The sequence below is a fragment of the Gouania willdenowi genome, chromosome 3, assembly GCF_900634775.1.
Source record: "Gouania willdenowi chromosome 3, fGouWil2.1, whole genome shotgun sequence".
In the NCBI taxonomy this organism is placed as follows: domain Eukaryota; kingdom Metazoa; phylum Chordata; class Actinopteri; order Blenniiformes; family Gobiesocidae; genus Gouania; species Gouania willdenowi.
This window is the reverse complement of record NC_041046.1, coordinates 693227-717429: the sequence shown is the minus strand read 5'-3', so window position 1 is coordinate 717429 and position 24203 is coordinate 693227. Positions and strand designations below refer to the sequence as shown.

The 24203-nt window shown below is 40.2% G+C and overlaps 1 protein-coding gene across 2 annotated transcripts in view; it reads right to left on the bottom strand.

Annotated features, from left to right (window-relative positions):
- Positions 1–7066: 7066 nt before the first annotated feature.
- adamts18 (ADAM metallopeptidase with thrombospondin type 1 motif, 18) overlaps positions 7067–24203 on the bottom strand; it is an 82307-nt gene continuing 65170 nt past the window's right edge. The window contains exons 21-24 of one of the 2 annotated variants that reach the window (XM_028436573.1): positions 17838–17908; positions 17528–17693; positions 11452–11650; positions 7067–7741 (exon numbers count right to left, since the gene is read on the bottom strand). In XM_028436573.1, coding sequence (XP_028292374.1) covers positions 7626–7741; positions 11452–11650; positions 17528–17693; positions 17838–17908 — 552 coding nt within the window. In that variant the 3' untranslated portion in view covers positions 7067–7625. Of the gene's footprint in view, positions 7742–11451; positions 11651–17527; positions 17694–17837; positions 17909–18256; positions 18310–24203 lie in introns of those variants that run through there. The other variant, XM_028436580.1, reaches the window with a different exon arrangement.

Below are 24203 nucleotides of genomic sequence, written 5' to 3'. Positions count from 1 at the left end.
GCGGTGAGGTGAGTAGACTTTGCAAATGGTCGTTTCTGTGCTCCAAACCAAAGAAACGACTCATCTGACCTCCATTGTAAAGATCTAACATCTAAGTGTGAATTAGTTTGATTTACACTGCTGGCGTGTCTTCTTTGTTGATGTTGTTTTAAATTTGCATTAGAAATGTTAAGGAAAAGGACGAGCATAGCACATAAGATTTATTGAGCACATACTGCTCTCTGTTGGCCACAGAATAAACTGCAAGCTGTTGTTTTAGCAGTTCTTTGAAGCTGGAAGCATAGAATCTATTTCATCTACAATTCAGCCTCACAGATAAGGTTTGAGAAAAAGAAAAAAATAAGTACTCCAGTCAGAGTTAAACAATATAAATGAATATTTAAGATTTTAAACAATTCACCTAAAACCACAGCAGCACAAATATAGACGGCAATTAGTGTAGCCCATCTGCAGTTACACGGCTGCTGTTTCCCTATGGTCAGCCAGGTTAACAGGCAAGTGGACACTACTGCACCTGGTGCCTCCGAGAAGTCTAATCAATTCGTACATTTCAGGGGGAAAATGAGAAGAAACAAGCTGCTCAAGGAAAGATGGATGAGAGAGAGTTTCCGCAAACAACTGGATCAATAGTATTCATAGCCTGAAGGAAAAGATGCTTTAAGTAAAAGCTTTTCACTCAATGTATTTAAGCAAAGATACTTTATGCTGCTGAGGGAGAGAAGAAGAAATAACACTTTAAAAGAAAAGACGGTTTTGATTATGACGACCTGCTCAATAGTTTCAGTTTACGTCCATTCTGAATCCCTGACCCAGTAAAAGTCCATTCCAACTTAGTTGTATGTTGTGTTGTTTGAAGTAGCTGAATGATGACACAGATGTTAGTGTTTCCATGACGTGTCTATCAAAGTCTTCAACTAACAGGTTGAAGTGAAATAGAAATGTTGCCTACTTAAATTCAAGCTGCCTAGGAAGGATCTTGATAAAATTAAATGTATTATGACAAAGCAATAATTAATCATTATGCTATTGTTATCATGATCAGCAAATATTATTCAACTGAGGTCAAAGAGTTTCCACACTCAAGATCTCCTGAAGATCCACAAAGACTGCAAGGTTATTTAAAGATCTGACACCAGCTGTGGTTAATACCCCGTTCACACCCGCTGCTGGAGAAAAAACACAGCAGGGATGGGAAAGTGATCTAGAGCTTGCACCAACCAAACACTATAACTCTGCAGAATTTACAAAAAGATAAGCACAGGGTAATGAGATGAAAGAAAGGAGAGGGGCAATGGGAGCTGAAGAGATAGAGGAAGGAGGTGAGAGATAGAAGCAGAGGTGAGAAAAGAAAAGGTGTAGATGGATAATGACTGGTAGGTTTGTAGCAACCGAGGGTTCAGAAGGGCAGAGGAGGGAATATTAGAAGCAAGGAAGATAAGCGGGGATCTTTACATGACTCACAATTTATCTTGGCGCGACAAAGACACAAAGGCTTGGCTTTGACGCACAACTCCTGGTTGTCTTTTCAGCTTTTAATCACTTTGCGCTGTAAGGGTCAGATGTCTTAACATTGAAATGCCTGACAACAATAATGTTCCCCTTGCAGTGAAGCCTCCATAGGAGCAAACCCTGCAGCCAGCACCGGGCACTCTCCACTATACATGTCGCTTCACTGTCTTAGCGTATCGTGCGAAAGAGAGTGGGAAGTGTGTGCTGGCTGTCTTTTTGTAATTGTGGGCACGCGCTCAGTTATCTCTGCCTGGCACCAAAGTGCTGATGGGAGAGGTGATGCTGAAATATGACAGCTCTAACTGGTTGTGTGGCTTGCCCTCAGCGTAAGCCTGGAAAGAAATAAAGACATCACTCCCACTTTCTTTCCACTTTCTGTCCCCACACACACACACATACACACACACACACACAAAGATGGAACTCTGTTAGGATGTGATTAGGCAGACTGTCAGTTGTGAGGGTTCCTATCAAGGTTCACTGCGTGCCAGGAGCACACAAACGCAGGTCTCAGCCGGCTGGCCTGACAGTTGGCTAGTAAAGGAATGTCAAAGCTGGAAATAACAGCCGTCCCTGACACAACCAGTCTGTGAGAGAAAAAGAGTTGGACCTTGAAAGCGTGTTGAAAACAGCAGTGAAATACTTGCATCGATCAGCCTGAACAAGAAAGGTATTAAGAGAGACAGGCCTATTTTGGAGTTGACAGACCAGGGCATCTATTTTGGCTTAGTGTGCACATTGTGTATCAGCCCTACAAAGAGGTTGAAGCGATGCACTTATTTAGCTTTACACAAGTTTTCTAAAAGAGAGTTAGTAAAAACCTAAAACACGTGTTTTGGGTAGTTGTTGAGTAAGCTCACTTTTGATAATCATCTAAATTGCTATTATTAGAGCAAAAATTTTGTAGGCCCCATGGAACCTTTTTTTATTTTATTTTTGGATACTGACTAAAGCATGTTTTAAAACATTCTTTTGCTTTACCTTTTTATCTTTACTTTACTTTACTGTGTCTGTTCTATTCATTTATTTTTTAAGTGTAGTATTTCAAACTGGATAGCACAGTGGTAAAAATGTTGGACTATCACAGGGTGGAGTTCGGTTCGAATTCCGGCTGGGACCGCCACCATCCTGTAAGGGTCCTAAGGAGATCCCCTGATGCTACGAATTTACCTCAGTTATGAACTTCAAACATCTTGGATGGCAGTGGGGTTAAAAATGTCTGCGGTAATCTGAACAAAGCATAAATGGAACTGATGGAATACTACTTTACAAGCAAATTCAAAGAGATTAAAGAAATGCAGAGAATGTGAAGATGAATTGTAATGAATAGAGGCAGAATCATTGCAGGAATCTCCCAGGCTAATGGAAATCACGAGGAGATTATAAGCAGGTCAACCACATTTAAGTACTGATGTTGAATAAGGCAAATATGCGCTATTGTATTGTATGCACTGCTGGTTATCAGTTTCCCAGCAGGGATCATATGCTTAAGGATGAAGAAGAATTGACATCAAGACAAAAATGCTCCTCACCATTCATGGAAGGTTCTTCTCCAAGCAGATGATTCAAATGATAAACTGGTCAGTGAATGTGTCAAACACCAGATGAAGGCAACGTGGTAGAAGAGAAAGCAACATGGAGGGACAAATCCCTACATGGAGCATACCACCATTAGATAGAGGAAATGGCCGTATCAAGGAGACCTACCAGTGGCTGAAAAGGTCTGGACTAACAGACAGCACCATGGAACTTAAAGCAGCACACGCACTGAGAACCCTAAAAGTCAGGATCTACCCTAGCAGATCAGAGCCATGGTGAAGCTTTGCCAAGATGCCCCTGAGACTATTCAGCACGTAGTGACAGGATGTAAGATCAGCTTACATGGAAGTTCCCAAATCCCGGTGGGGACCACTAAATGTGGTCGAGAACAACAGGGCGAAGATCCTTTCGGAGTTCAGCTTCCAGACTGAGATTGACAAACACCTGAACCCTCAGTCCAGAAGTGTGCTAAGAACAGCTAAGATACTGCACAGAGCCCCCAAACTCCAAAGCCTCTGGTTGCTTGGCGAGGACCAAAACCACCCAAAGAGGGTGAGAGAAGAACTTTAGCTATATACATAATTTAATAAAATAATATTTATTATTTTTTTTTAATTTGTATTTACATTATCTTTATTTATCTAACTTTTCTGAATTAACCTGACAGTGACTAATAATCTAAGTGAAAAGTTTGCTCATATACATCACTACTTTAGAAGAGCCAGGAAGTGATTTTGGAAACTTGAAACAGCTGGATGTACCTTGTCTATTTTTGGGGGTGTTGGAATCCCTACTCCAAAGGAAATTGAGTTTCTTCTTGACCAGTTATAGGTAAAGTAATTTGAATCAAGATTATGTCAATAACTAATTTAGCTTTAAAACTAAACTTTTTAAGAATAATTGTTTTGTAATTTGTGGCATACTTGTGGATAAAAAAGCCCCCACAACTGTACAGCACTAAATCTAGTTACCTATTTGCCATGTCATTACCGTAACTGACTCATTGCCTGTTTGCTGCTGCATTGATGCAGATTGATGTGGCTTTCCTTATTAGGATCATTTCAATGTGTCATTGTACAAAAACATGGTTGGGGAATAGAGAATTCCATCTGGGAAAGAAAACAGAATGTAGAAATATACAGTTAAATTAATTTCAGCATTAAAGTCACTACCTCATAAGAAATGTTACATGCTGGGTTGTAGATGCTTAAAAATGTATTCAAACCATAAAGTAAAGTTGCAAATACAGGAATGGAGCGGAAAGCTGAGATCTACATGGATGCTCTTACACCTCCACAGTCAGCCTGATACTTACATTACAGCTGTGTATGTTAGAGATGTTTTATTTGTATGTGTGTGCCTGGGTCACAGCATGAGGTGTCTGGCTCTCAGCATGGCAGTAAACAGCATGCAACCGAGATGAGGCGAGGGTTTTAGGCTCTGCGATTCATGCAAACGGTTTGATTAAAGAGCAATCGCGGCCCCCTCAGTGTGAAAAAAGGGTGGCATAATCACTTTACGAAGGCGGTGTACCGTAGCAGAATTCACAGTAAGCTTCTAGTTGTAGAAGTTTTAAAGAGGGCAAAAAAGTTATTAAATGTATAAAGTTCCAGAGAGGCCAACGATAGTGTTGGCTGACTCCCACTGGGCAGCCAGGCAAATAATGGCCTGTGAGTGTCTAATTAGGCTTAATAATCACAGTGTTTATGGGGAGGCCCCTGTGGGTCAGGTTTTATAAGACACTCAAGGAAACCTCTACATGGACTTAGAGCACACAATAACAGTAGCAAAAAAAACCGAATGGTTAGAACAAATTAAAATCATGATCTAAATTTCAGAAGGGTTAAAGGAGCATGATGAAGAAGTAGAAATTAGGTAGTACATTTTTCATTTATCCATGTATTATGTATTCCGGTGCAGTTCTCAAGCTGCAGCTTGGAACAGGAAAGTAAGCCTGACTCCCAATTTCCACTGCATGTGTAACTGCTCCATCATGCTGGAGTCCTCTGCACCAGGTACAAAGCCTTTCTATTTTTCCCGGACGCCGGAGCTGTGCTGCATAAATTTAACAACAAAAAGCCTGTGCAGGACAGGAAGTAGTGCACAGACACAAAATGAAATATCTGGTTTATTTTCAAAATTAAATATTCTGTGTCTATGGATTGTATTTCCATCTATTGCTCCTTTTCAGGATAACGGGGGTCTGCTGGTACCTGTCTCTACCTTTCTTCAAACGCTAGGCAGGGGTACACCCTGGACAATAATCTCCACAAAAGCAGAAGATCTACAGGGCAGGACTGAGTAGATTTTCTTCTTCTCTTTGTATTGACTACAACTGGTTATATAGCGCGATTATGTGTGAATTGGCTGGCTCTTCTGATTCCTTGTGCGTCACAGTGGGGGTCTGCAGATAGCGCTACAGTTATGCAGCGGAGCATTTTCGGAGCACTTTTGCATCTACTGAAAATCCGGTGTTAGGGTGACGCAGGACGGACTGAAGATCTCTGGTAAGACCTACACAGCTTCACAAAGGCAGGAAACATACTGCAGGCTAATAGAACCAACATACTGCCAAGGAGCTGGTTTCCATTTGCTGCTGTCGTATAGGTCTAATATGTAATACACTGGGGATTCATTCAATATGAATGCAGTTTGACTTATTGTATTTTACATTATGGTATTTTTCTACAATGAAGAATAGCATTGTTAATAACAATAATATTAGTAGAACTAACACACATGCATGTGATTATATTTTGCATTTTAATTAGGTATTTATGATGTTCAATATGCTGTAATTCACCATTTCACATTCTCTAATACATTAATGATAAAATAGATTTAAACTTATACTACATATTAAATTTGAAACATTGTTAAATAAAAGAGTAACTAAACAGCAAAACCGCTTTCTTTCTGCTGAATTTTTTTGGGTATGAAGTAGTGTTGTTGATTGACTAAAGTGTCACGAGTTGGACTAGGAGCAAAATATTTCAATTTGGCATATTTCTGTTGAAAATTGGCTATTGCAATGAAAATTTGCTGTTGCCTGAGAATGAGTAACATTTTGGTGGCTTCTTACGTTACTGTTGGCCCCGCCCCTGCTATAAAAACTAGCACTTGTGGACTGTGGTGAGAGAATTTTGAATAGAGAGGTATAGTGAGTATTCAGTAGGTAGTTAGCGTAGCATAGATTGTTCTTTGGAGATTTGATAGTATAGACTGGGTGTGTCTTAACTGCTCCAGGAGCCCACCCATAATGAAAAACATAATCCCCTGTTCAGAGGTGTTTCTGAATGAGCGCACAAATGGTAAAATGAAGCTGTCATTCAAGAGTGCGAAGCTCAATCTCGGCACATCGAGATTATTTTTAAAACAAAAATGTGCTTTACACTTTTAGTATTCATCCGCCGACAAGTTATGAACCAATTTCCACCAAACTAATCAATGTGTCATGAATGTTTTTCGTGTTACTCTTTCATGGTCTAAAGTACTGTAAAGATATTCTCATGAGTCGTATATAGTTCATTAGCAGTGTGTGGTGCAGTACACACATTAAGGCATCAGTCATCCCCTTTGCTGCTGTGTAAGTTATACTGCAATAAACAGTCAAGCTGCACCTGCAAAAATCTCTACATTTTACGCAGACTTCTGTGAATAACACACCCACACTACTCTTTTGCATCAAGCAAAGCCTCTAGACTTCGCCCACGTACTGTATAACAAGCCCTCATGCTCTCCTTTTCCTCTTTAACCTCTACTCTTCATCCCCAAGCTATCCTCATTAATTACCTCTGTGGCTGGACATGGAGAATAAAAACACAGACATATGAACGGTCTAGTTGTTTAACATAATGATACAAAAAAAGAGAAAACCATCCACTTACAATACAGCTGAATGGCATGTCATATGTACAAGTGGAGACAGCTTTTATAGCATAAACATGTAGTGGAATGCACAATAATATGGTTTATTGCTTCTTAACAACACTGAATAACATGAAAAGTGGACAAATGGGAAGGAATAATCACGAATCAAATGCCCTATGGTGAATGTCATCATGTGCATTCGAGGGGTAGACATTACATCACAGATCAACTGTATAACTGCACAACAAAAATCATACATTTCAACCCATAATAACTTAAATAAAGGCATGTACCTAGACACCTTTAAATATACAACATAAACGCAAGCTATAAACACTTTTTTCCATGTTCTGTTTTCTTAATGGCTTTCTAGTTTCAGAGGTTTCAAGGGGGAAACGCATCATCACCACATACAGTATATATATATATATTACATCAGTGAGTCGTAGGATGACTTTCCAGTTCCACTTTAGTCAATGACTTGCTGCTGCCACTTTAGCAGAAACGATCAGCAGCAATGTTGTCTTCTTCATTGTGGTCCATGTGTATTCTCTTCTAATGTCCTCTGAAACTACTCAAGTACTCCAGGAAGAAAACACTCATGCAGTCTGTTGAGCACCGTTCTGTTAATCATCCCTTGGAATAGCCTCTGTTGTGTTTTCTTGTCCCTCAAGGCCAAATTGTCTTCAATCAAGGGTGTCAAAGGGTTATGGCTTCTTGCTGGAGCAGGACTTACAGCACTGCTGTCCATAGAACTTGTGATTACAAACACCATGTTGAGGAACCAGATGACACCAGCTGAAGTGATCCACACAAAAATCATCTGTAAAAAGAAAAAACAAACGCAAGGATAAACAAACGCAAAAAACAGTGAAGTGGCTGCAAAGTAGCTACTATTATAGAAAATGTTCAATGCATCAAATTATGTTATGATTGTGTGACATAAAGACACAAAAACAGTCTAATAGCTTCATTTGATATATTTGGAATTAATGGGAACACTTTATTTGAAGGGTATACATAAGGCTGACATCACACTATCATTATTACTACATGACACCTTTAATTTGCATGAATAAGGCAAGGCAAGGCAAATTTATTTGTATAGCGCATTTCATACACAAGGCAACTCAATGTGCTTCACATGATAAAACATTCAATTGTTTAAAATCAATAAGAACATTTAAAATCATCAGTAAAATCAATTAAAATCATCAGTAAAATCATCAACAAACACATGACATCAACAACATGACCAAAAATCTCTCTCTCAATCATATGCAGTAGAGAAAAAAGTGCCTTTAACTTTGATTTAAAAATGTTCACATTAGATGCACATTTGATGCTGTTTGTTCCACTTCTTTGCAGCATAACAACTAAAAGCAGCATCACCATGTTTACTGTGAGCTCTGGGCTCCACTATCTGACCTGTGTCCATAGATCTGAGAGACCTGCTGGGTTCATAGCTGACTAACATGTCACTGATGTATTCTGGACCAAACCCATTCACAGATTTGGGTTCAATCCCAGTCTATACTTCATGTGTCAAAGTGCCCTTGGGCAAGACATTGAACCCCAAGTTGTACCCAGTGGTTGACCAGTGCCTTGCATGGGTGAATGAGCTGATATTGTAAAGCGCTTTGGGACTACTTCAGTGTAGGGATAAATCAAGTTCATTCATTTACCATTAAGTGTTGTTTGCTAAATTATGACACCTTTGGAGCTATGTTGGCCTTTTTTTGGTTATCGTAACAAATGGTTAGGCTTAGGGTAACAAATGGCACTTGATCACAGCATTCATGACACCTTATTCATGCTAATGACAGGTGTCATGTCCTAATTCCTGCAGTTAATAGAGATGAGGAGGAGAAGAAAGTGACTTAGCAGCTTAACACTCCAGTGAGTGTTTGAAGCAGCCGAATTACTCCGCTGCTGCTGATGTGATAAACACACAGCCTGAAGCGCTGACACTGACTCACAATCACAATAGCCGCTTAAATAGCCATGTGTTTTACTGTAATGTGCAGTTTTTGGCTGAAAACAATAACAACAGTGTGTGGATAGCAAATGAAAATCGCTTTGGTGATCACTGGTTTCACTCACAATTGATTTTTCAGAGTTAAAACTCCAGAAAACATGCGAGTTTCAGGAATTAAACCTCAAATATTATGTTGTTGGGGTTCTTAGAACAAACGGAGATGTGTGAAAAATAGCATAATACTAGATCTTTAAATAAGGATGGAATTGTAAAACATGAACAGACATTCTTGACAATGACAAATGGATTGTTTTTGAAATAATAGAGAACCAGCTGAAAATCTAAAAGTAGTTATGAATCCCTATACAACTTTTTCATTTTCTCAAAATGATACCGATATTTTATTGATACTTTTATTACTTATTTTGTATTGTGGAACGTTAGGAAATGCTTGATCAAGTGATATTACTCAAACAAAGTTTATTAGTCAGCAACAGTAGGTTTGAGAAAAACTGAGTCATTGGTTCAAAACCAATGATTTACATAGATTTTAAATCTGGAATGGCGGATGGTGACCACAGTTTTGTTACCCAACAACATAAAAGCTGCCTTAACGCTTGATGTGCTGGCTGCTTTAAGAGCCAATCCTGTGCATTCAACACAAAAAGCTAACTCAACATTCTTTACTCTAAACTGCATTATTGTAGAATAAAAGTGAGCACACACAGGAGCAGCAGTATTGGTCAAGTTACTTGGAAATAGTAATTAGTTAGTGATTAGTGATTACTTCTGCAAGGAAATAACCAGTTACTTTCCTGATTACTTAGTTTCAAAAGTAGGTACTTTGTTACAATACTTCATATAATTAAGGTACTTTAAAAAAAAATGTGATATAAATAAAATATTAGATCTTTCAGCCTAATTCTATTCTTTTGGCATCTTTCACATTAAAAATTGAATCAAATGAAACAGTCTCTTTTTAAATTTGGTTTTATTCAGTTTTTTAACACTATGCACATTGCATCAAGCAAAAATGAAACGCAACAGTTTCTGACTGACAAATAAGCTTTTAACTAAATATTTATTCATTTTAGGATTGTTAGTTATCTTTTATGCTTTTATAGTTTTAGGATCGTTATCTTTTATGTTGCTTTCATAGCTTTAGGATAATCTTTTATGATGTTTTTTTTTATAGTTTCAGAATGATCTCTTATGCAGTTTTTATAGTTTTAGGAATGTTATCTTTTAAGATTACTATCCCAGTGTTTGCTCAGATGGAGCCCTCTGCACTGGGGGCTGTGATGGGCCATGGTTGCAGTGGTGCTGTCTGTCTCGTATCCATTAGTGATGATTAATGGCTTTTGCTATTTTGCTATGCTGGAGGCTCTGTCTCGTCGCCCTGTGGCCACGATCTGTGTCCTGCTCCTGGTGCAAATGGCTCCTTACCTAGATCCTCAGTACCCAGCCATGTGCCATTGTCCTTATTTTAACCTGTGTGTCTGTGGTGGACGGGGTTTGCACTAGGTGGATGTTTTGTTAATTTTTATCTTTGTAAAAGCACCTTGAGCTGCATTTTATTGCATGAAAAGCACTGATTTGATTTAATTTGAAAATTGTTGAACATCTAAACTTAATTACTGCACATTCCACCCTTTTCTTTATAAAATAAAACAACTCTTTCTTCTATCAACTTAAATTTCTGACTTTCTCTGTGGCAGCTTGATGCCATTTTTTGGCCGGTATTTTTTCTAAAATGTGTCGAAATGATTTGAGTTTACGGTGGAAATTGGCAACACGTCCTCGATCATATTAAACCTATTTTCACCTGTTTAGCAGGAGATGGGCCATCGGAGTTTGGCTCAATGGAAGTGGATGTTATAGCAGCAGTGGGATCTGGGGCTGCAATCTGGGTGCATACTCAGATTTGAATTGGAATTATTTGTCTTTTACGGAGTACTTCCAAGTGGCTTGGACATTCTCTTGTGTGTTGTTTACCAATGATGTTGCACCGCTTACGTCATTGGCTTTAGACTACAGTGGACGCTGCATTATAAACTTTAATATAATGTTTAAAATGAGTGTTTATTGCTTTACTGTGTTTTTGTTCATTTTCCACATAAATGCAGAACTTAAATTATAAGCAAAGAACATTATGCAGATAATACTACAATAATAGTATTTTCATTATTATTATTTGCTGATATTGGGCAAAAACAGTAGATCTGGATGATCTGGTTGTTTGAAATGTAGATCACAATTCAAAAAATTGTGAGCACCCCTGCATTTAAGAATCCTTTACATCAGGAAAATTGAAATCAAACAGCTTTTCAAATTGATTAAATCTGATTGAATAGTAATGAATGAAATCCTTTGAGCTCGTTTGCTAAGGGATTGTCATTTCAAGCATGAAACTTGCACCACAGACTTGGCTGGTGTTTTATAGTGGACATCTGTCCTGGACCAAGAATCAAACCCAGATTTCTTCAGATGCCCAGCAAACACTTTTTCCACAACAAGAAGCCGTGATGATAGAAAGCAAGGAAATGTTTTCCTACCTTTCAGGGTGGGTCTAGCTGCTGGGACCATGCTGTTGGGCCGTTGTGCCGGGGCCAGGGAAGTGGCAGGGCAGAAATGCGTGTTGCATGCTTTAGAAGTGATCGGCCTCTGGTGGGACAGACATCCTGCTGCAGGTCGACCATGCCGAAGACACTGGATTGTTCGAGTCTGGACTCCCCCGCCGCAGGAAACTGTGCACTGAGGTAAGAGAAACCACAGAAAGAAGGTAAGGAAATTGCAGCATGAGAGGATAAAACAGGAGCTGAAGCACAGAGACAAAAACTTTTGAAATAAAGTAGTCAGAGAAAAGGGAAGCAGAGGAGGATTGGAGGAGGACTCTATGCATAGATAAAGAAAACAAACATCCAAACCCCTATGTACTCGCCCTCCAGCTAGCTGTCAGCAGATATCCGCTCTAGTGGATACATACAAGGATCACAGGCTGGAGATCAAGCAGAATAAGACACACTGCTCTTAGAGTTTGCCCTTAAGACTTTATGCATTGTTGATGATGTAACAGACAATCGACAAAACCTAACCCCAAAAGACTCTCAAAGCGGGCGCAGCTTTGGATTTCATCGGAGCCTCAGTCCTCACAACCAATGTACCACTGCTATATAAGAACTGTGCTACATCTGTGATTGCATTCCACCTACGCTGTGTGCACGCTCTGCCAGAAGGGAAAAAGAAGATATTAGAGCAATGAAGAAGCTCATGCTTTTATCTTTTGAGAGGATGAAAGCTATTGGTCCAGACACAATGACGGCTTCCTCACTACCTCTGAGGGTCAGGTTAGGGAAAATCAATGACGGCAGAAGGTAGGTCACAATGTATAAATGTGTGGTGGTTCCCTCTTCTAAGTATGTCTAAAGTAACTGAACTAAAAGTGTCAAAATCATTTTTTTTTTCTGGGTAAATTAAGAACATAATTGAAATGTCAAGATTCAAGTTGAAATTTCAATATTAAAGCTGAAATATAATGATATTAGAGTCGAAAAGATGAGATTAAAGTCAAAATACAATGTTGTGATAAAAGTCAAAGGTTTACTAATGAAGTCAAATCTACAGAAGTGAACTAAGGTGAATTCACCATAAACAGTCTCCATCAAAACTGGCCCTAATCTGTTTCCGTACAGCGCCACAGATAGATAGATAGATAGATAGATAGATAGATAGATAGATAGATAGATAGATAGACAGATAGACAGACAATTCCTGAAAGAGACAGTCAGAAGAGAGTGATATGGATGATTATGATGACATTCGGCACAATAACAGAACTTTTTGTACTTTATTGATAGTAATTAATGTGTGCTATAAAAGCTTAGTACTTGTAGTTTTCAGTCATTTAATAAGTAAGCATCATACTCTGCAAGGATTTACTGTAAAGAACAAACATTAACTTGTGCTGTTTCAATTCATTTAAGCAAAATGTCATGTTATCCATGCATCTTTTCATTTTGTTCCTCTTGTGAGATGTATTGAAGAGATTTTCAATAAAAATGTCATTGAGACACTTATGCTCCACTCACACATATGTATACACTCGCACTATAATGTACACTACACACTGAATGTAAATAACTGTCTGCACGATTACAGCCTTTACTGGTTATTCAGTGATTTATGTATTTTGTCTAATTCCTGTAAAACCTCTTCCATGGGTTTAACTGGATCATATCATGGGCCTTTAAGCAGCACTCATTATTTATTTAATGGTGTAATTAACTGTGCAGTAAGTTTGCTCTTAATTCAAGTTTGTCCCAAAAGCCCTCTTATCACATGGCATTAGAAAAAATAGATAAAAAAAAGTTTGTGTAGAAACCATGAAGTCTTAGACAAGTTGTTTCCTCAAAGTCCTTTTGTTAGTGAAAACTGCTTCACTAAAGTGGCCTTTGGACGGAAAGAAAGCTTAAGTTTTCATTGGTTTAGTGCAGGAGTTTTCAAAGTGTGAGAGAATGACACCCCTGTCCCTCAGAGAAGAAATATTGTATACAGTGGTACCCATTTTAAACAAAACATTTTAACATTAAAGTGTGCACATTTTTTATTTTACACGTTTTAAAACACCCATTTTAATTTAACCGGTAATAGGCCTACATTGTTATTAAACACTACAACAATTTAAACATTGTACATTTAAAACATTTCACATTAACCGTCAATTCGGAATTTACAAATGTAACTTCAAACACACAACTAACACACACACACACACACATCTGTCAGTGCCCAATCCTTTCATGGTACTCATCCTTTCAGATCAGGTCAAGCATGCACGTAGACCAGTGGTTCCCAAACGGTGTGCCGCGGCACACTGGTGTGCCGAGAGGCAAGTCCAGGTGTGCCGAGGGATTTTGGGACAACAACCCTAAATTATTATTTAATGCCCAATGAATCCACGTTAACGGAATCGGACTGAATCACGGAATCGAGCAATGAAAACAGAATCTACTGTTAACAGAATCTGTTTGAATCGCTGTCACTGTGAGGAAAAGGAAAGTTTTTTTTTTAATGGGGAAATGTTTCCAGGGACCATTTATTAGGTGCACAGCCCACTCCCCTCCCATCCTGGCCATTTCAAACAGCTCCTAAACCACCTGAAACCCCGTGTAAACTGCCAAAAAACTATACAAATCATCACTGACTCCTAAATACAGAGCAAGCAGTGCCCGCTTAACTTTACTGTTTCTATGAAACTCCGTCTGTTTCTCATGCAGCGCTGCTCCATGAGAACTAGGAGTGTGACAATATCTCGATACGACAATATATCGCAATGTTTTGTCTAGCAATATGTTCTTGATTCACTGGCGCCAAACATCGATTTTTACTTATTTATTCAATTTTTAGGGCCCTATAAAATCCACGTTAATGAAATTGCAGACGAAGTCAAATGGACAGAATTGGCATAAAATGTGTCACTGTGAGAAGAAAGGAACCTTTTTTATGGAGAATGCGTGTTTCTGGGGAGCACTTATTAGGCGCACCGCCCTCCTCCTCCCATCTTGGCTGCATTAAACAGTGTCTAAACCACCTGAAACCCCATTTAAAACTACACAAATCATCACTGCCTCCTAAATACAGAGCCCACCAGTGCCTGCTTAACTTTAATGTGCCTATGAAACTCCGTCCGTTTCTCGTGTAGAGCAGCAGCGCTCTGAGCATCTTTACCTGCTCAGTGTGTTAGAGCTACAGAAGATCCGTGAGAAAAGTTGCGTGTTGTTGTGACTGAGACCATTGATGTCAGGGTAATGCACTGACTGAAATGTTTATTTTTCATATGCAGTGAAATTTTCATAAAACAAGTTCATTCAGCCCTGATATGTGTCCATCTTTACAGATAAGTTGATAATTCTAGCACTGAAATGACTATTTTCTGCATTAAGTTTGTTTTTAATGATTCAAAATTAATTTGCACAAACATTATGAACAATATTTTTGTGAAGCATTATTTAGTATCAGTCTTCCTTTAAAGACTTAAACATAACACAAGGACATGTGACTAGTTGTTGTCAGTGTGTGTTAAGAAGAGTCACAGTGCAGTATACACTGTGTTTTACTTGGCTGTCATTAATGTCAAATTGATTGACAATATTTTGTAATTCCTTGGAAGTGGATTCGGTGCAAAATTCTTAAGTGACACAGATATTGTGATATATCGCGGATTAAAGTTCCTGTGATATATCGATTATCCCTGTATCGCGGGCAAAAATATTGTGATATATCGTATTGTGAGGTACCTGCCGATCATCTCTCAACATCTGTGCAAAAGAAAATCTGTGGATAAAGTTGGTAAGTTGATCAAAACTTAATCAACAAACCTGATCAGATTCAGCAAACCATTGATCCCTGAGTGGAATTGGCATTAATGCTGTTCTCATACATCTTTATATGACATAAATAATTAAAAAGAAGCAGTTACAATAATCCATGTCACAGGAGTTAAAAACCAATATTTTCTGAAAAAAAGATTAATATTTCAAAAAAACAGAATTTTAAAAAAATAATGTGGAAAACACAGAATTTGGGAAAAAAATAAAACAGATTTTATAGGACCCTAATTATTGCAATATATTACACACAAATAATTGTTTTTTTAATTTACTACTTTGTATGCACTCATTTCATAATACATAAGCAAACTCTATACCTATTCTTTTTTTTTTTTTTAAATATTTCATTTATATATATTTGATGAGTAATATAGTTGTCTTTGTCACATTTTATTTGGCTTTTGTAAATAATTACGCACATTTACAGATATTGTACATGATATGTGTGATAACTCGTATTATAAAAGCTATTTTGCACATTTTTACTTGTCTTTTGGTGTGCCTTGGGCACAAAAAGTTTGGGAACCACTGGCGTAGACTACGCCCCTTCCTTCACTCGCAATCTTTACAACAGAGATCCTGGGACTTGATATTTGAATGTAAACCGACTATTTGTGAAATATTTTAATAGTACACTTGTAAATATGTGACTGATTTTGTTGTGTTTTTAATTGTAATGTTAATCAAAAAAAGATAAAAAGGAAAAAACACCACAAAAATGGATCAAAACACATTACACAACATTGACAATCAGAAACCAAACAGAAAATACAATAAAACCAAAATAAATCAGAATTCACCTAAAACATAAATTTCTATTATTTAAATAGCAGGGTTTCAACTTTTTAAATCGTATTGTGGTAAAATAGGCCGACCGGATGTAGATGCGTTGAAAGGATCCGAAAGGATTAGGACTGCAAAAGGATTGGGCACTGACAACGTCGTCTCAGCTTCCACAGTGCAGAGACCCCCCCAACACAAACATACTGAACAGCAGTGGCGATTTTTGAACAACATAATTGTGTCCAACACAGATGAGCATAATTCTCCTCTGCACAACACAGACGTCTGGTGGGGCCGTGGCCCACTGGTCTCTAATGCAAAAACACCACTGCTGAACACAGAGCGATACAGAGACACATGGAGAACGAGGCAGACACTGAACAGGGACACAGTGACAAACAGACAGACACAACTACAGAGCAGGAGATAAACGCCTTAATGATCACCCTCCCACACACGCCAAAAAACACTAAAGACATGAGACAACAACTTAACCCAAGTCTTTTCTGTGTTTAAAAAATAACACTGGATAGAAAACAAAAGCCCAGTTGGGTTGCCAATCACCTAAGCTTTGTAGCAGCTAGCACTGTCCGTGCTAGCACTGTAACTGTCCCCACTCATCGTTCTTGAAACCAAAATACGGCGTTTAGGGGCGCTTCCATCTTGCAAATTTGACATCATTTGGAGGCAGAGTCTGCGCAGTAGGGTTCGGTGGGAAGAGCCCTGGTAACACACCTCGCCCATTTAGCGTAGTGCCCTGATGACTAAAAAAGTATGTGACGAGTATATTAACTTTACAGTTTGACCCACATCCCATCTGTTATCACTGAGGAGGCTGGGTTTATGACCTATACTGCAGCCAGTCACAGGGGAAGCTCTAAAAATAAAAGCTTCACTCCACCAGGCAGCTTGTCCCGTCCATACGTTATAGTCTATGGTCACGCCTCCCCTGGTGCTCCCCAAGGACATGTGCTACTAGATCACATGCTTAATTTACTGACATCAGGCCTTGTAATAGATAGAACATACTGAAGGTCAAATATCTTTCATACATGGATCTTGAACACTAGTTGTAAAAACCATCCTCACATATATAGAATTGTACATTAGTAATAATGTTAATATTAATGCCTTTAAAGATACCCCATATAAATTACCCTGACCATGTCATCATGACAAACCAACATCATTCCTCAGTGAATAAGGGGTTTTGACCTATTTTGAATGAATCTTACATACCTGTGTGAGGTTTTCTTAAATGACTTCAAATAGAGCAAGGATTGATGGGCACCTGACCTCAGCAATTTTAACATGAATTAATCATTCAGCAGTGTGAGCTACTGGTGGCACATGTGGGAAAAAAAACTTTCAAACTGGAAAACTGTCAGCATGATTCACAGAGGGAGCACCAAAAAGCTTTTATGCAAACAGTTTTGGATTAAAGCACAATCATTTGTACCTGCTGCCAGGGTGAAGAGTACCAGCCAGACACCACAGCGCTGGAAGTTGATCTGCCAGGGAGCACTCGAGGGATTGTTGGGCATGGGCCTCGGTTACAGCTCTGCTGAACATCCACTAATGGCTTGGCAACATTCCTGCACCTCCGTGAGGGGAACTCCACATACCTGACAGGGTAAAACGAAAGTCAGTATCCCGCTGAGACTCTCTTTTAACAGCATTTCACCAGATGATCACACATGGATCAATGACACAGTGGGAATTCAAGAATATCTGTAAAGGCATGTGTGTGTGTGTGTGTCTCTGCATACCCTCCCTGTGCGTCTCTCTCCCCACAGCGTAGCTCTCTTCTCTGGAAGCCCAAACCACAGGACTGAGAGCACTGAAAGACAACACAGCTGACATCAGTATTAACATTTATCTATCTATCTATCTATCTATCTATCTATCTATCCATCTATCCATCCATCTATCCATCCATCTATCTATCTATCAATCTATCTATCCATCCATCCATCCATCTATCTATCATCTATCTTCTAACCTGTTTATTCCTCCTAAGAGTAGTTGGGGGTTTGCTGGTGCCCATCTCCAGCTCTCAACAGACACTAGGCAAGGGTACATCTTCGACGGGGCACCAGTCCGTCGCAGTGCAAACACAAACAAACAGACAGACTCATACTCGCATTCACTCCTATGAAAATCCGAGATTCTAATTCACAAAACATACATGTTTTTAGATGGTGAGAAGAAACTCCAGTACACGGCGAATCCTCATGAAAGCTGGGAAAGAAGAACATTCTATTTCTACACAGAAAGTGTCTACCTCCGAGCTCAAATCCATGACTTTCTTGTTGAAAGGCAAGCATGCTAACCGGAAGCATTTTATACATCTATATTATGTATTATCTTCTGACTGTACTTTAGTTATGTACCATTAAACTAGGGTTGAGCTGGATACTCGGCTGAAACGAGTATCCGGTATGGATAAAGCACTTTTGTCGAGTACAAATTATATATGAGTTAATATCTGTGCTCGGATTGAATAAAAATTCTCATTGGCGCCGACTGTGTCTGCGTCTGCATTCTGCAGGCTAATCAGAGCGACCCTCCCCTACACACACACACACACACACACACGCTCTGATCACTGACATACACACACTCAACAGCTCTGTCTCTGCTCAGTCACTCAGGTTTGCGGGTCTTTTCCGTTAAAGTTTAGGGTTTCTTCAACTTCAGGTTTGTTTTTACTTCGGTTTGTACACACTTATTAACCAGTAGAGTTCTGGTGAACGTGGATTCGTGAAAAAAAAAAATAGGTTTGTAATAAATAATATTACAAATTAAGGTCTCTCTCTCTCTCTCTTGTATTCATTGTTGCAAATTAAAACTTGTTCTGTAAATAGTTTGTTTGCTATCGTGATCAAAACCAGTGATCTGAAGCTCAATGCTGATGCTGTCCTGTAAATAATTTTCTCATCAGCAATAAATATAACAATTTCTGATCAACCCATATCAATTGCATGCTTGAAATAACATACCGGTTAAAGCCCAACCCATTTCGAGACAACCCCACCCACTTCCAGGTTAGGTCTTGCCCACTCCGAGTACAGAGAGAGATACAGATCATTCATATGGTGAACACATACAGATAATGCTGTAATAAACCCACTCCTGTACTTTACTCCAAGAGATCGCAGACATCACATACAAATGTACAGTATGTGATCTGACCCAGATTGTCAATTTACCAACCAAAAATAATAAATAACATCAGGAGCTCAGGCATGGCCTCCTCAACCTGTATTAGGATTCAGTGAATATGACCTCATTGACCTCAAAACCACAAAAATATCCACAATTTACACATATAATTTGTGTGCGTGTGTGTGTTCATGAATTATCATGTATAAATCTTCAATTGTGTTTGTGGATTGTGTGAAGTGCGTTTGTGGATCGGTTGGCGTGTGAATTTATTTTTGAGACAAACGTAACGCAGCTTCGCTTGGATTCACACACAGAGGTCCTGATCCACGTGTGTGTAAAGCACCACCCCTCCACTAGAGGGCAGTATTGAAGTCTCTGATGAAAATTACAGTTTTTCTCAGTCACTTTGGAGATTTTCTCAGATCAGAATTTGATAACTTTCTTCATATTTTTTTCCTGGAAATGTCTCCTAAAATGAACAAGGGATGATATCCGTTGTGATGTAGATGAAAATATGTGGCCAGACAGACAGGAACGTCTGGATGTACCAGAATGATTTACCTATGTTCAGTTACAATATGTACAGTTACAGTTTTTCTCAGTCACTTTGGAGCTTTTCTCAGATCAGAATGAAAATTCTCATAACTATTAGTTCAACCTCCACAACATTTAGTCATTTGTGCACATCATAGTTGCAATTTCTCCTTCTTCTGAACAAATTGCAAACGCTTTTGGACACGTATCAGTTGCTTTCATACAATTATCTGCTGTTTTATAACATTATCATTCGCTTATGTCATGTCAGTCAAAATGAACTATACTTATAGATGCTGAATAGTTGTTTCCAATAAAACTAATAGTCTTCATTTCATTGCTTCAGTCATTAAATACAAAATTGTTGAACGAGTTATCAAATTCTGTCAAGCCAATTTTATACCTTTATCTATCATTTTTTCCAGGAAATGTTTCCAAAATTGAACAATTTCTCTCAGGTGAACTTCAGCTTCCACTCACGAGAAGGTGTGTGAAGTATTAGTTGTAACCAATGACAAGCCACTTGTTCACAATCACTCAGAGATGAATCCCATGAACCCTCACTTGGCAAGCATATATATACCAAGCAGGACATAGTGTGTACTATTTCTACAATTCTGTGACAGAATTGTAGAAATAGCAGAGCTCATTAGCCAACTCAAAACTATGTATTTAAATGAGTCCAATGAGCAAGAGCAAAACACAGTCACAGCTGAGGAAGAGAATGATGAAGACTCAGAGGCCACAGAGGCTGTAAGGGAGCAGCTCCAGGCCCTGCAGCAGACAGTGGACAATCTGGAGGTCCGGCTTAAAGAGGCGGTGGACAGTACCCTCAGCAGAGAAGATGGCCTGAGAGCGGGTATGGAGAGGTTAGGGAGTGAGTTAAAGGAGTATGTGGACGCTAAGATGGTCACAGCCTGCCTACGGCGCAGGGATGAAAAGTGGAGCGAAGAGCTGAAACAAACCCTCGCCAAAAGTCGGTTGACGTGGAAACCCGCCAGTTACTCCACACCTGTCGCCTCTACGTCCTCCAGATGCCAGACACCTGGGGACGCTACTTTCTCCATACCCCCAACAACACCTGCTTTACCGCCCATCCGGATGGAATTTCCCCAGTTTGGTGAATCCAGGAGCTCTGCGGATATCATGGACTTTATCGAGCAGTGTGAAAACTTCTTGGCCCTTCGGCCTTTGTGTGATGCGGAGCTGATGGGTACTCTCAATGCTGTTTTAAAGGGTCCGGCACGGAGTTGGTGGGTCGCTGCTCGCAACACCATAAACAGTTGGACACAGTTCAAGAAGTCCTTTCTCGAAGCTTTCCTGCCCTCGGACTATCAGTCAGAAATCAAGGAACAGCTCCGAGCAAACGTCCAGGCCCCAAACCAATGTCTAAGAGATTTTGCATATGATCATCGGGCCCTCTGCTTGAAGTGGAGACCAGACATGTTGGAGGGAGATATTGTGAATCGTATCCTCAGTGCATGCAATCCAAGGCTGGCTAGCGGGCTACGAGGGACAGTGACCACGGTGGAGCAGCTGGTCAAGGTGGGCTCGCTCATTGAAAAGGACTGGAGTAACACCAGAGACTACTGGAGCCGTGTTCCACAGACCCACCCCCTAAAAAGACTGGGAAAAAAATCGGACCATGGTCCAGGTCGGAATGCTGGGGCGGACCTTGCCACGGCTGTAGGCGAGCAGTCCCTATTGGTAGTGGCAATCAGTATTCGTGGGTCCAAGGGCGACGCAGTCCTAGATTCAGGATGCACCTACTCCCTGATGAGCCACACCTTATGGAAGGCTGTGAGAAAGGAAGGAGAGATTCTAGCCCCGAGTGAAATCCCGAGGTTCGTTATGGCTGATGAACAGGAGAACAAACCTAGTGGAAAGGCTACCCTGCTCCTCACCCTGAACGAGTTCCACAGTACGCTCACAGTCCATGTTCTAGCTGATGGCCACCTGTGTATGCCTTTGCTGCTCGGTCTCGACTTCATGACCATGTCTCAGATCACCCTGAGACCACACCTCAGGAGGTACACCATGCCAGGAGGGAGGGAATACACATTTCTCCCAAAGTCAAGATTGAATTTTCAGTGGAATCACAAAGCCCCTTCGGTGCACTTCTATGTGGCTGTGACAACTCTCAAGGGCGACCAACCTGTCATCCCCTTCCTAGATTCCCAGCCCGAGGCGGTGCAGCCGCTGCTGCAGAAGTGGCCAACTGTTTGGACTGAGACCACTGGGACCACCAAGGTGATAAAGCACAAAATAGTAGCAGCAGATGAGATGCCAGTGCGACGGAGGGCTTATAGGGTGTCCCCAGAGAAACGAAATGTCATTGAGGAGCAGATTCAGAAGATGCTTGAGAACAATGTAATCGAACCATCTACCTCCCCCTGGGCTTCTCCTGTGGTCATCACACCGAGGAAGGATGGTACACCACGGTTCTGGGTGGACTATAGAGCCCTAAATGCCAAGACACAGCATGATGCCTATCCTATGCCCCAATACACGAGATCTTGGAATCCCTGCAAGGCGCCCAGCATTTCAGCTCTTTCGATCTCCAGAGCGGATACTGGCAGGTGGCTATGGATGAAGAGAGTAAACTAAAGACTGCAATGACCACTCACCTCGGCCTGTTCCAGTTCAAGGTCATGCCCTTCGGTCTACGCAATGCCGGGGCCACGTTCCAGCGTACGGGCCACCACTCTGTAACAATTCACCTGTCTTTTCCAAGGCAATAAAACTACAACACACTTTCAGGTAACGGACGGATCGGTCTACCAGCAGGGATGAATGCCAACACACACACCAACACATAAAAATAGCTTTGGCTTATAGGTATTAGCCTTGTATTTCAGGCAGTTTAAAGCACATCCCACCCAAACGCTCGAGCATAAACCCATGTACAAACAAAAAACAAAAACAAAACTACGCTCTATGGCGCGAGAAAACTATAGTTTAGCAGTCCATCAAAAGTCCATGCACGCTGAAGTCCAAACCCCGACGCTTTGTTCCCACCGCAGGCTCGGTCCTACGGGGTAAAATAAACACACTTGTAGCAACAGGTAGCTGGCTTCGGGGCCATAGGCAGCCCGGTTACTCACAAACACCAAGCAGCTGCCCTCCCGTGCATCCGAAGTCGGACCAGATGATCCCAGCAGCTCCGCGAAGCCTTGTTCTACCCGTCAATGGATGATCGAGGAAACCCCAACGGTACAATCCACAAAGAGGTAAGCTCCACGGTATTGCAGCTCTGAGCAGTGTCAAGTTGGCGTGTGACGTCACAACACTATGCGCCTCCACGCCCGCGACCTGATCACCTCATATAGGCGTGACATCTCCCATTCACAATTACTTTTATACAGCTCCATTAATAAAACAGTACTACGAAAGAAAAATGACCATAATTAAATGATTTTATATCCTCTGTGACCAGGTTCTGCACAATAAATGACATTTAAAAAGGGTTGGCTCACCCCTGCTGGGTGACACACATGTAGGGACCTGGTCAGCATTGTGGAAGAGGGGTGAGGATGCGGGGAGGGAGGGGAAGGGGACAAAACAGGGGAAGAGGGAGAAGAGGCCAAATACTGTACATAGTCAGATTCCTAATGAAATTACAGTTGTGGACCATGTTGTCAATCACGGCCTCACAATGGCTGAGGCTGGTCGGAGGGTGCAACCAAATGTTGGAAGAACCACTGTGATTTCAATCATTCAAACATTTTGTAGGGAGATCAGGTAAGTATAGTATTGTAAGTACAGTATTGATAATCCAACATCTCATAATATCTCATGTTTACTGTGCATTACTGTCATTTTACTCTGCACCACATAGGATTGAAAGACAACCTCGCAGGGGTCGAAGAGGGCCCCTTTTTAGGAAGCCATTTGTTCAATGGTGATTGCAAACAATGCAATAAGGTTGAAAGAAAGTGAAAGCATTGTCATAGACGATAAGAATGTATTTGGCAGATGTGTCAATTGCAATAATTGACAAAGTGCTCACGAGAAATGAAATGTGCATGAAACAATTGTACAATGTGCCATTTGGACGGAACAGTGAAAGAGTGAAGGAGATCGTTACTATGTATGTACAGGTAAAACATGTCTTCTATGTATGTATGTATCTAATGTTCAGCACTGTAAAATGATTTACTTTGTGTAGTTTATTATAGTTTATTTATCTCTCTCTCTCTCGATAAAATGTGTACTGCATTTTCAGGTCGTGTCACCGAGTTCTGACCCTTTTTTGCACCAAAGCGACTGAGAAAAACTGTATGTAGAACAAACATAGGAAAATCCCTTTTGGTAGATGTATGCACAAATTTGAACAATATACTGTAACTGTACATATTGTAACTGAACATAGGTTAATCATTCTGGCACATCCAGAAGTTCCTGTCTGTCTGGCCACAAATTTCATCTACATC